The sequence below is a fragment of the Ascidia mentula genome, chromosome 6 (genome assembly GCF_947561715.1).
Source record: "Ascidia mentula chromosome 6, kaAscMent1.1, whole genome shotgun sequence".
Lineage (NCBI taxonomy): Eukaryota > Metazoa > Chordata > Ascidiacea > Phlebobranchia > Ascidiidae > Ascidia > Ascidia mentula.
In genome coordinates, this window is record NC_138571.1 from 16,902,175 (window position 1) to 16,914,488 (window position 12,314).

Genomic DNA, 12,314 nt, shown 5'->3' on the forward strand with positions numbered 1-12,314 from the left:
GCTGCAATAACCACATCGCTACATGACTTAAACCTTGAATTCGTATGTGACTAAGATTTTCCCCGAAACATTAGTATCGCAAATGTATTTGAACGCCCAGTATAAAATAGCGACTTGTCGAAACCCAAAATTCAAGCTTACTCTGATGACGTTAAAAATCTTTCACGAAACATCTACTTTCAGTATAGTTGATATAAATGACGGAAGAAAACAAAGCGATTAAATTCATGCTTCCCATCGAACCTTCATGAAGAAATTGGTCGTGTTGTTTGAACACTTCAACAATACACCGCGTTAGAAACAGATTTTGAGTTGGTTCGGTAACTTCACACACAGCTGTGTCCAATATCGAACATAATGGATGGTCGCGACAGCAACGCACCGGAATCGACGTAGTTTTTGATTGAAATTGCAACTCAACGTACGTACCGCCAATTAGAAGCAACGCAAAAATTGCACTCGCACCAAACTTTAAGCTGTGCCTAACATGGAAAAACATTTTTTTCGACATCTTTCCACCAAATATTGAACAACAATTTTACACAGAAACAAGGTTTACAAACAGTTGTTTGTACAGCGATTCCATGAGCAGGAGACGATACGTGTCTCTCGCCGACTCAAGGATTTGCGGTCGCTGAACTTAACTCTGTGAGTCGGGTTGTCGAGCACGTGTTTGCACACTTCCGACGTTGCCGATCGTTGATGTTCAGCGATGCGTGTCCACAAGTTTCTTGATATCTGCTCAATGTAGGATTGACCACACGAATATAGGAATTTGTTAACGACGGACGAAAGGTCTTCTTTTTGAATGGAAAATTCTGCGCAAGCTTGAGTGGGTCATGTTACACACCCTATACAGTCTTCCTGTCTGTGCAGCGGTAATCGAAACGTGTTGATTTCCGATGGATTCGGTGGTTGATACGATCTGGGTGTGCTGGCAGCCTCATCACACAGAATTTTGCGTTTTTGTGTGTGGGTTTTGGAATGTCCACCTCATTTTTTATGCATTACCGAACTTGCGCACTAAGCTACGAATTTGTTCTAACCTATTTTTTTCGAAATTATGATTGTTTTGTTGATATGTGTGCACTACGATGCATAGGCATATTTTACCGTACAAATTAGGTTTGTTTCTAGCGCTACATGGAAAGAGCATGAATTAGGGATCGTGGCAAAAGATATTACGGGAAAAAGGGCCCGATTTTTTAGCTGCGGAATCTTTGTAATCGAAGACATAACAAAAATATTAAGAAAGCTATAATTAACTATTTTATTCGGGGCACATCAAATCCCCACGAATATCACACCACGTGAACGAATAACGCCACGCATAAAATTGAACAAAGTAAGTGGGGAAACGCAACGAATAAGGGAAAGGTCTTGACGATACACAGCGACTCCTTGCGGCAGCCAGTCCCTCGCGGGTAACGCACTAGTTGGCGCAAATACCTAGTAGGCACACGAGAAAACACAAGGAAAAAAAAAACCGCAAAACACATAAAAAATAATCGCATGTGGGGCTATCGTCCCCTAGTGGTTGATTTAACATGGTGTAACTGACCACGTGTTGGCGCAGCTAAATGGCGGGCGAAGTGGGCGCTTTTATGGGGTGTCGGTATGCGTGATGTTAAGCGTGTTTACGACATCGGCCAGGATTTCCTCGAGAAAGGGGTTGTCCCTATTTCGCTGGACAGTGAGTCTTAAGCGAAAGGAGGATTTGCAGGATGTTACTATAGGTGGCGGGGTATGTCGTTGATGGGGCGTGTTTAATTCTGTTGCGTGTTTTCCAGATAGTGTGTGTTAGTGCGGTGTTTAACAGTGCTCCTAATGTTTTCGTGTAAGGTGTTGTGTTGTGAAGTTGTGGAAATGTGATGTGTAAAGGGGTGTCGAAAGGACAGGTGTTTAGGTCAGATAAAGTTCGAAAGACGTTGCGAATTAAGGTGAGCAGAGGTTGAATGGAAGGACAGTTGTGGAATAGGTAAGTAAAAGTTTCAAAGGGGAATTTGCACAGGTAGCAGTGGGGTTGTTGGTCCAAGGGGAGGTATGATTTTTGACAATTTACAGAAGAATTTTATGTGTTAGCCGAAAATTAAACGTTTTGAGATAATTTGGAAAGATGGGATGGTGAATTTGGTGCCAGTCGTTGAAGGGATGTGGTGTGTTGGTTTCGTCGATGATCCGGAGATAGAGGGGTTTGAGTTTTTTGGTCATGAGCTCAGTTTCGGTGAGTTTGAAAGATTTGAGAAGATTAAGAATATGAAGATAGTGCGGAGAAGGTGTTGAAGCGTGTGGAAGAAAGTTTCTAGTTTTTCTAATTTCATGTTGCGTGATGGGGATTGATAGGGTTTCAATGTGTTGGTCCGGAATTAATTTAAGGGGGATTTTAGCGAATAAATTAGAGGGGTCAGGTATTGGAAGGTTTTGATTAGAATATAAAGTTTCGAAGAATTGCCGAGTGTGAGAAAGAAGTTCCTTGGGGGTAGAGAGAGGGAGGCCGTGGTCGTCTTGTAGTTCGAAAATGGGATTGTGAATGCGTGAGGGTAGTAATTCGGAATAGAGTAATTTATCGGTAATGTTTTAAAAATGGGAGTCGAAATTTGGGGATTTTTTAATAGATTGAAAGGAGCGAAAGTTTTCAGAAGAGGGATTGTCGTTGAGAATTTGGCGGGCGGTGTCGAGTTGTTGCTGTAGGGTGTAAGTTTCTTCTCGGGATTGTTTAGCCAAACGTTTCGAATGTGATTTTGTCAGGGATTGAAATTTAAATTTAAGTGTTAGCCAAAAATCCATGGGGTTAGGGTGTAAGGGAGCGAGAGTTTGCCAAAGGGGGTAGAAGCGGTGAAAGTCGAGACGGAAAAGAGGGTCGTTAAGAGTTTTAGTATTATTTTTCCATGTGCCACGGCCTCTGGGTGGAGAAGAGATAAGGTTAAGAGAGACCAAAACTGAGTCATGGTCCGAAAAGGGGCAAGGAGTAAAAAGATGATTATTGGGAGATAATGAAAGGGAGAGGTAAATTCGATCTATTCTAGACTGAGAGTTTGGGGCGCGGCAGGAAAATTGACGGAGATTTGGGTGTAGAAGCCGAAAAGAATCCTGTAAATTAAAAGTTAGTAATTTTAAGAGGTTGCAGCTGGGTTGTCGATTGGGTAGTGATGGGTATCTGTCTAAGGTAGGGTCGGTTACGCAATTAAAATCTCCAGTAAAAACAATTGGGTGGATAGAAGAGATGTAGGGATAGAGAGAGTCGAAGAATTTGTTATTGAATATGTAATTTTTTGTGCCGGAGGGTGCGTATATATTAACTAAGTGAAAGGTGTGGGTCAGGGTTGATATATCGGCCGCAATAATGCGACCGTCAGAGTCGGAAGTTGAATTAAGAATTCGGAGGCTGGAGGAGTTTAGAAGAACTGCGACACCCCGTAGGCAGAGCCTTTTAGAGGTGCCGAGTTTAAGAGGATTGGGCCGGAAGTCCATTCGGACTTCCACAGGGATTCGGTATGGGGGGTAAAGTGAGTTTCTTGGAGGCAAAAAAGGTCAAAGTTCAAAGAGGAAAGGTACCGAAATAGGGCCCTTTTCTTGGTTGCCTGTCCTAAGCCGTTAACGTTCAGAGTGCAAATGCGTAGATAAGAAATTGGCGCCATTATAAAAACAAAATAAAAACAAAGTCACGTGGTCAGTGGGGTTATTTCAAAAACAGGTGGGATTAAAGTCGTCCGGTATATTCGCTTTACAACTACAAACAACTATTTCTCCGGGCAAAAAATTTTAAACCGCGCCGCAAGTACAGCTGATTAGAATCCACTGGCAGTTCTTATTAGTGCAGCGGGATGGGCTTGTATAGGCCTCATCCGGCGCCCAATTGCCGCATCGGCATTTAAAATGCACAGTACCACATGAACATTTAATATCCTTGCCTGTATATGCAGTGAGACAACATGTCGTTTTCTTCGGTATGGGTTGTGATTTTCGTTTGCGGGAACGCACCTCGGTGAAGCCTTCTTCGTCACGCTTGGCTGCTCTGGGTGTTGACGTTGCCACGGGTGATGGTTGGTGTGTCGGAGCGGTAATAGCCAACTCGGGCTGCGGGATACGGTGTTGTACCGCCTCTGGTGTCTTGCATTTTGGACTCACGATGTGTGTTGCGGCGCTAGAGGGTGGTAGCGCCTCTGCAGTCTTGTTGATGTTGTGGTGCGTTGTAGCGATAGTAGCCACCTCGGGCTGCCGGTCGCTCGAAGTGCCATGGCGAATTCACGCGCCTTATCCTTGGTGGGGCAGTAAAACTTTACTCTGCCGTTAGAGAACTGCAACAGACCTTCTAGGAAGGTCCGCCAACGAATGTTATGTTGCCGCAGCAACGTTAAGATTTCGGGACGCTTCAGCCCGGGATTGAAACGGGCGTCCACTTCCAAATTCTCATCCGTGTCGAACGGATCTTTAACTTGCACAGATCGGGCCGCCACACTGGGCCCGGCTACAGCTTTTGCAAAATTCATAAGAGACATATTGCAAAACAGGAAAATGGTGTGTCAAGTGACAAAGGACGCACCCTGGCCGCTTGTCGATAACCTCTACTAAAACGTACGAAATAGTGGCCCTGAAAAGGGCCGGGCTGGCTAAACAAGCGACCTCAAGAATCTCCTCCAAACACATTCACAGCTGACAATTACGTTTCAAAAGAAGTTCCAAAAACAAACTGGTAAATCCTTCCGATAACTGCTTTGAACAACTTGCAAATGATTAAATAGAGAAAATAGCTTGTCGAAACAGTAGGTAACTCACGTATGATGCTTGCCTTATTCAAATAGCAATTAACTGTCACATATATGCGTTCTTGTTATCGAACGTTTTCAGTTGATGGTTCAGCCTTTTCGACACAAACAATTTAAAGAAACGCACCATCAACAGGGCCAGGGGTTCACTAATGGATTCATCAGGCTGTCCACAAGCATATGGAAAATGACAATGTTACAGGACCTACGATGCGATGCGTGTTTATGATGCTTGAATGACATTGCGTAAACCACTAAGTGGCGACAGCAACGCTGGGGCGATGTCTGACTGAAATAGGAAGTCATTATATTCGTACAACTGACTTGGAGTTCCACAATACAACAGTACACACAGAAATCTGTTTTGTGACTAGATCTTATGCAGAAATATCTCGTCAACTATTTTGCAAGGGAAATATCTTGCGGTGCCAGATCCGTCATCCAGCACATAGAACACAACACGCAATTGTATTCAATGTTGAGCAGAATGGGAGACGCGACGGAAACACAAACACTACAAAAATTCCCATTCGTTTTGAGCTTGATTTTTTAATAGCGACTCGAGGCTCACGCTTTTGGGGAGAAGAGAAAAAAGAGTGTTTTTCTTGTAAATGTGTATTTGCCTTCCGCAGAGTTATTGAAATATGATAGGAATTCCATTTTATGGAAAGTGATTACTTGACCCACAAACAGTTTTTCAAAAAAAAAAAAACGCATGTAATCCATAGTCTAATCTTTTTGCATGTAATTGCTTTAAGCGTAGTTCTTGTTGGTGTTGGCAAAAGTTGTTGTGGAAATAATATAACCTTTTCAATTTGCCGCTAGATGTCGCAAGTAGTAGCGTATTGACAATATATTTTTATGTGTCATGATCAGTATACTGGGAAAATGTAAGCTGTTGGCTTAGTGCCCAACTTCTTATTTTATGGCCAGTGGTTGGTTTCGAACACGAGTCACAAACAGGTTTTGACAACAACGCATCATGCAGAATTTGAATGAAGTCTGTTTGCAACTGCTGTGGCCACGTCCCATGCCTTCCACACGACAGTGATGACGTTTGCATGCCACTGTCACGTGATTTATGAAATCGGCCCCAATCCATCTGTGACCACCTGTGTGATTATTATGTTTTTGTGTTGTGCTAATTGCAATTATCTGTGTTTAAAGTGTGCTTGGTATCTAACCTTTTCATTCATTGGTTTAAAATCATTTCAATACGAACAATCCAAAGAAAAACAGCATGAATTTTATCGCAAATCTACTCCCAGCATTTAGCAGGTTTCGAGACGTTGAAATTAGCGAAATACTTGGTTTACTGACTTTTCTGACTCCTCTTGCTTAAAGTTCCAGATGATTGATAGGCCACGCTTTCGCGGTCTGTATTCATGCTGAAAATCAAGTGAGCTTTTGCCCTTTTACTCTACGCAAGGTTTCCGTCCTCGCTGAGCTCACCTAAGGACACCTGTGTTATTCTTTGACAGATGTACCGCCCCAGTCAAACTCCCCGCCTGACAAAGTTTGCAAGGCGGGCGCCACACTTAAGACTAAACCTTGACCCGAAGGTCTCTTCTGCTGTACTGAATAATGACGCAACAAGCCAAAGGTTTCATGTTTTTAAGTTCCATGTATATTATATTATATGTGATGATTTGTGAAGCAAAGTATTTACAAAATATTCACAGCATCAAGCAAACACACTTGTGAATTCGATGCGATCGTGGTGGTAATAAGTATATGCGGTTAATAAATTGGTAATCACTTTTCAAAGAATAACGAAAAATATTTCCAGTAATTACGATGATTTATTTTTATTTTTATTAAATCACGTAAATAATTCCATTCATTTGTTTCGTTTTCTCTTTAATATTATTACATCACAGGTCTTATTTTCATTTCCGAACGTTTACGTGATACCGGATACCACTGGTTCGAATCGTATGCTCTTGTCTCCTCCTTGTAATACTTTCCGTTCAGGTTGGAGTAATGACACCTCTTATACCACCAAGCTCCATGCCATATAACAGCACAGGTTCCACTATCTGTATCATGATCTCGGTCATGTGTGGAGAATGGCATCTGATTGTGATAATCCAGCTTATCAACTATTGGTGAAAATTTTTTAAAAGTTTATTTTGCGGTTCAGATGTTAACCAGCTAATCAACTGGCATACAATTGAGAGCAATGAATGTTTAATATAGATGAGTTTACGCATTTTGTGAGTAACATAGACAAATGTGCCAATAACGCTATAATTGCGAAACACATTTTTTTTTAATTCCGATTTTTTAGTATTGCGTATTCAGACTTCGTAAAAATTTTAGTTTTTGGAGACATTTCTTCGATTTATTTTAAACTTTCGATTTTGGCGGCTGGCGAATTTCACAAATGATAAAAAAATGTTTATTAACCGCCACGCAAGTGATTGACTCGTATATTTACTTCAAAAGGTCGCAGACTTTTATGGAAAAAAGTCTTGCAGAAAAATGGGCAAAACGAGTGAAATTCAGCACGTCGTTGACTCACCTGCGGCCGTAAACATGCTTTATATTACATTTGTATTGTCGGCCGTGCATTGTGAAAAACTTGGTTTACAGGTTTTGCTTGGATGTTTGGCTTATGGAATTGGTCAGTCTTTGTTATAAAACAGAATAAAATCAAGCATTTTTTACAAAATTTCATTACACTTTTAAAGGCATAATTAAATGCGTAATTGTCAGTTGGGACTCACTGGCGACTGTTGGTAAAATAAAGTCCGAGAGATGCGGCCGGTATTAATCTAAAGGTTGTGCGCCCCTGAGTTAAAGACTTTATTAAACTACCTTTGTATCAAGCTAATTAGTTAAACATGTTTGCTCACTTACCTGCGTCACCAGTGTACCCACCAACAGTCAGACGGTAATTCTCCCTTGATGAACCGATGCTGAAGTTGCTGTCAAGATGGTACAAATAGGAACTCAAAAACTTGGCACTCAAACGCACGCATGTAGTTACCTGTACTTTGCATAATACTTTGTGTTATCGAAATTTTGCAGGTCAACGCGGAGCTCTTGACGTTTCCAACTTGTGAGTTCGTGCATCAGCTCCAAGCCTTAATTAGTCAACAAACGTTAAGTTTTATTTGTTTATGCTTTTGTTGTTGGAGTTTGACGACGAATAGCTTTGCTTGCACTCGTGCGCAGCCCAATATATGACAATCGTGACGACGAGGAAATAATAACACATTTGCACACAATCCTATCTACCTTTGGTGTTATAGGAAATAACCACTGGAGGCACTAAAGAACAAAAACTAATTGGGAGTTGGTTAAATGTAAATAAACAAAAGATACTATTGATTTAAATGCGGGTAATGCCATTGTCCAATTACCTAACCAAAACTCTCCAGTCAAGGAACCAAATCCCTTTTCATATTCTCTCCAGCCCCGATAAAAATTAGTTAAACCATCAAATCTTTTCTGCACAACCTGAAAAATTAAAAATGAAAAACAAAATTGCATTGTCTTGCGTGGATTCTTGCTTAATATTTCCATCAAGCAAGTACATACATCCGTTATGTTGCAATGTTGCATGTTATATTTAAATTTGAAACAGATACTTTTATAGAAAACGTTTGTACTTTCTACACACAGTAATTAATTTAAGGCATCCCATTTTATTTGCAGTTTCGGTTCCATTGTTTGCATAAAATTATCCTGTTCTTTCAAATAATCTTATTCATTCTTTGTCAAACCACTACAATTATCCAAAAAAATTTTTTTTCTAATCTCAAAATATGAACTCACTAGCCAACCTCCACCATCAGTTTGCATGTCGCAATATCCTTGGTAAGGCCGAGGATAAGATAAATTGTAAACTCCGCTCTCGGTAAAGCCGTGTTGTAATGCGTCCTTACAGGTTGAAAACATTGCACGGGAAATGAAATCTGCGAAATTATTTAACAAAATTATCAATAAAAGAATTAAAAAATTCTATTTATTACCAAATAAACAACGCGGACCTGTATTAGCTTGAACTTGGTTTTCCAATGTATTCACGATTGCTTCCAATCTTCTAAATTCGTCTTCCCAGGTGTTATTGGCACCGGACTCTCCTTTCGGGCCCTGGACCCCACCAGGCCCAACAGCTCCCGGTGGACCCCGTTTTCCAGGAGGACCCGCTGGTCCTGGTATCGGATCTTCGTTGCTTCCTCCACAAGTCAGGATGACCTGATTGGCTCTTTGGCACAAGCTTAGAATTGGACAAGTTAGAAAAAGCAGCAGAATGCAGTTGATATTTGCCATCTGCGTTTTGAAAGTAGGCCTACAGAAGTTAAACAAGAAACAACATGAAATGTTACATGCTGATTATTTCAAATCGGACGCAGCAGAATGCTTTAAAAAAGGAAACTACCCTTTTTATTACATTTTATCCGTTTGTTGTTCGTTTGTCTTTAATTGAGTTGCGCATTTCATTTTTGATTTACTTTTTATTCATCGAAAATGTGGTGTATTTTTTCTACACGACATATGAATGTACAAAAGTTAGTAACGTGCAGATAGTTTCATATCACAACCATTACATTGGGTTTTAAGAGTTCTGTTTTAGGTTAGCTGATTGCGAAACTGCGTTTTTTCGGCGATTGTTGATTTGATAACTTGGTTGTTTACAATTGAACTATCTTTTTAGTCGTGTGACCTAAAAACTTAATATTTAACATACAAACTCAACTGCACTTCACCCAGATGATTTTAGCGTTTCATATCTTTCGTCACAAACTCCTCACACTACGCAAACATACAACCACCTAACACAGAGCAAGTATATCCCTCTGTCTTGATTTGCAACGAAAAATTAAACACTCTGTCTATTTTTCTGGCGAAGGCACTGTCGACATTAGCACGTAACCACTTGAGACTCGAGAATTTTCAACCGATGATGGCATAAGCACTTGCTTAAAAGTTCAAAATATATAAAACAGGGCAAAATTTACGGACCAGACTCTATATTCTCAGAATCATATCTAGATCTGCAACAATATTTCAAGCTTTCAGACGCTTATATACTTGAGTGTTACATCAGTTTGTCGAAAAACAAAAAAGGCGGTTTGATGGTAATATTTGGATCTGGGAACCGTCAGGTACTTGTGGAAATATTGCTGGGAACCGTCATGTATTTGTGGAAATATTGCAGGGAACCGTCATTTAATTGTGGAAATATGGCTGGGAACCGTCCGGGTACTTGTGGAAATATTGTTGGGAACCGACATGTAATTGTGGAAATATTGTCCGGAACTGTCAGGTACTTGTAGAAATATTTCTGGAAACCGTCAGGTACTTGTGGAAATATTGCTGGGAACCGTCAGGTACTTGTGGAAATATTGCTGGGAACCGTCATTTAATTGGGAAATATTGCAGGGAACCGTCATGTAATTGTGAAAATATGGTTGGGAACCGTCAGGTACTTGTGGAAATATTGCTGGGAACCGTCATGTATTTGTGAAAATATGATTGGGAACCGTAATGTAATTTTGGAAATATTGCTGGAAACTTTTGGGTTCGTTAGCAAAGCCATAAGAAGTTTCTCATTGGAGCTATACAAAAGGTCAAGCCTTGGTAATTAAAATGTGTGTGCAAGCAAAGCAACAGATACGTCAAAACCACTCGTACAGGATGCAATCAGGACTGCATGGTATCGGCACTCAAACCTCGGAAATAATGTGAAAGACATCGGCAAAAAAGGCGCAATGTGATTCCATCGACCCAACTTTCTTCGTATCAATACTATGGATAAACGCGGGAAACTGCATAACAATTACTGAATTTAATGCCTCTCAAAAATAAAACAACATTTTGGTTCGGTACATATATTACGATGCATCAACACAAAAAAGCCATCAACTGATTTTTTCGACGCCTCCACCAAGTAAATTCCCTCTTACGTGCAAGTTTCATGCATTTTCCTTTACCTATGAAAGGGCGCACAAAAATACAAGGGAATATACTGGAATAGTGGCATTGCCATATTGATGTAAATTATCAAACAGATCAATTTATTTGAAGTTGGGCATTGCGTAAGAATGAAAGTTCCACAAACGATTTCCCAGATATTGAGGTAAGTGGTTCTTAACCTGGGTTTCGACCTAAAAGGGTCTCATCAGTGCAGCTGGTGTTTTAAAAATATTTAATTTCGCAAGTTAAGTTGGCACGAGGAGGTTGGATTGTAACCATTGAATACTTTCACTCGCATGAGTTAAGATGGTAATTGCTGGGCACTTGCGTGAATTTGAAAATCGTTCGTAGTCATGGCTGACGTAAACAATCATACAACATTAGTGGCTGGCGGTGCGGTTTTCGACATCGCGGCAAACGACCGGGCGTTCATACGAGGCGGCGCCATGCCGTGAAGGCGTGATTTTCTCCCTTGAAGCAACTGACGGCGGAGTTAAATTTGATTTAACTTTTCCGTCAACCGCAATGCTCGGAAGATTGTTTTCGCATGGTATTTGGTTTGTTATGATGAATTTTAGGTGGTTTAAAATACATTTGTTTATTCATTGGGTGTTTGGTAAAAAAATACCAGAAATTAATTAATAGATGATTATTATTGTTCGCAATGACGTAATAATTATTTTTTTGTTATTTTTTGAAAACGTTTGTTTAAATAAATCTGGTGCATCAGAGCCACAAACCTGGTCATTTTCTGATCCAAAAGTAATAGCAAACTAAATAATGCATTTGTTTTGAGTAACGCTCTGTACATGATTATTTTATTGATTTTGAAGTTAAACGTTAACAACAATTTGTCTATCAACGATTTTTTGATACAGAGGGTCAAGGTGTTTTGGTTATTTAAACCGTACTTCGGGTATGAATCCCGCTGTCGCTTCAGACGGTGCGAAAATAATCCGCGAACAACCGCGTCTGTTGTGCAGAAGAGAGCGTTCCAAAACATATTTTTTCGTGCTGTGGTGCAATCAAAACACATTCCCGTGGCTGGGATAAATATGCTTTATAGAGCGACCATATCTGGCCACGTATGCGAATTCAAAGTCTCGGGCTTTAGTCATATCTCCCCGACCCATCTTCAACACCATTGCATTCTGGTTGCGGTAAACAAAAAAACATAACATCCTGCATGCGAAAATGTCTTTGCTTGTACGCTGTAACCTAAATTCACTAAAATTGTGTCAGATTGATTTCAGTTCGTATTCCGTTTCGTTTTAAGTCTATATATTCTAATTATTGCTATTTTTGCATGTTTTCGGGGGTTCGACGAATCCTTGCAGAGAATCGAAGGAGTTCGATGAGGTTGAAAGGTTAAGAATCACTAATCAATGTTCTGATACTCAGACAAGAAAGCAACGAAGCGGGAAGTTTTCAGAGGGAATTTTGGGAAAAAGGAACATCGACTTCTTTCTACGTCTGTCTCGTATTTGAGCTGCATGTCTTGGTCTTTTTCGGTGCGAGCTTGGGAGTATGTGTAATGTGTAGTCACAGACTAAACTCACTGCACAACTATATGATTGACTCAAATGTTGCCAAATAAAAAGGTAACAAATATTAACAAAA

The 12,314-nt window shown here is 40.3% G+C and overlaps 1 protein-coding gene across 1 annotated transcript; it reads right to left on the minus strand.

The window, feature by feature from the left end:
• Nucleotides 1-6,483: 6,483 nt before the first annotated feature.
• LOC145907329 (ficolin-2-like) lies at nt 6,484-9,050 on the minus strand. Its single transcript, XM_082994752.1, has 5 exons — nt 8,765-9,050; nt 8,550-8,689; nt 8,140-8,231; nt 7,629-7,696; nt 6,484-6,868 (listed from the first exon to the last, which is right to left on the minus strand). Exons 1-5 carry the CDS (start codon nt 9,045-9,047, stop codon nt 6,636-6,638), a joined length of 816 nt encoding a protein of 271 aa, XP_082850878.1. The 5' UTR covers nt 9,048-9,050; the 3' UTR covers nt 6,484-6,635.
• Between the last annotated feature and the right edge of the window lie 3,264 nt (nt 9,051-12,314).

Excerpts from the sequence above, each read along its gene's own strand:
- LOC145907329 (XM_082994752.1), bottom strand. The coding sequence starts at position 9,047 with ATGGCAAATATCAACTGCATTCTGCTGCTTTTTCTAACTTGTCCAATT. Across the intron at positions 8,232-8,549 it reads CTGATGGTGGAGGTTGGCTA|GTTGTGCAGAAAAGATTTGA; the intron begins GTGAGTTCATAT and ends TTAATTTTTCAG. Across the intron at positions 6,869-7,628 it reads TGGGTACACTGGTGACGCAG|TTGATAAGCTGGATTATCAC; the intron begins GTAAGTGAGCAA and ends TTTCACCAATAG.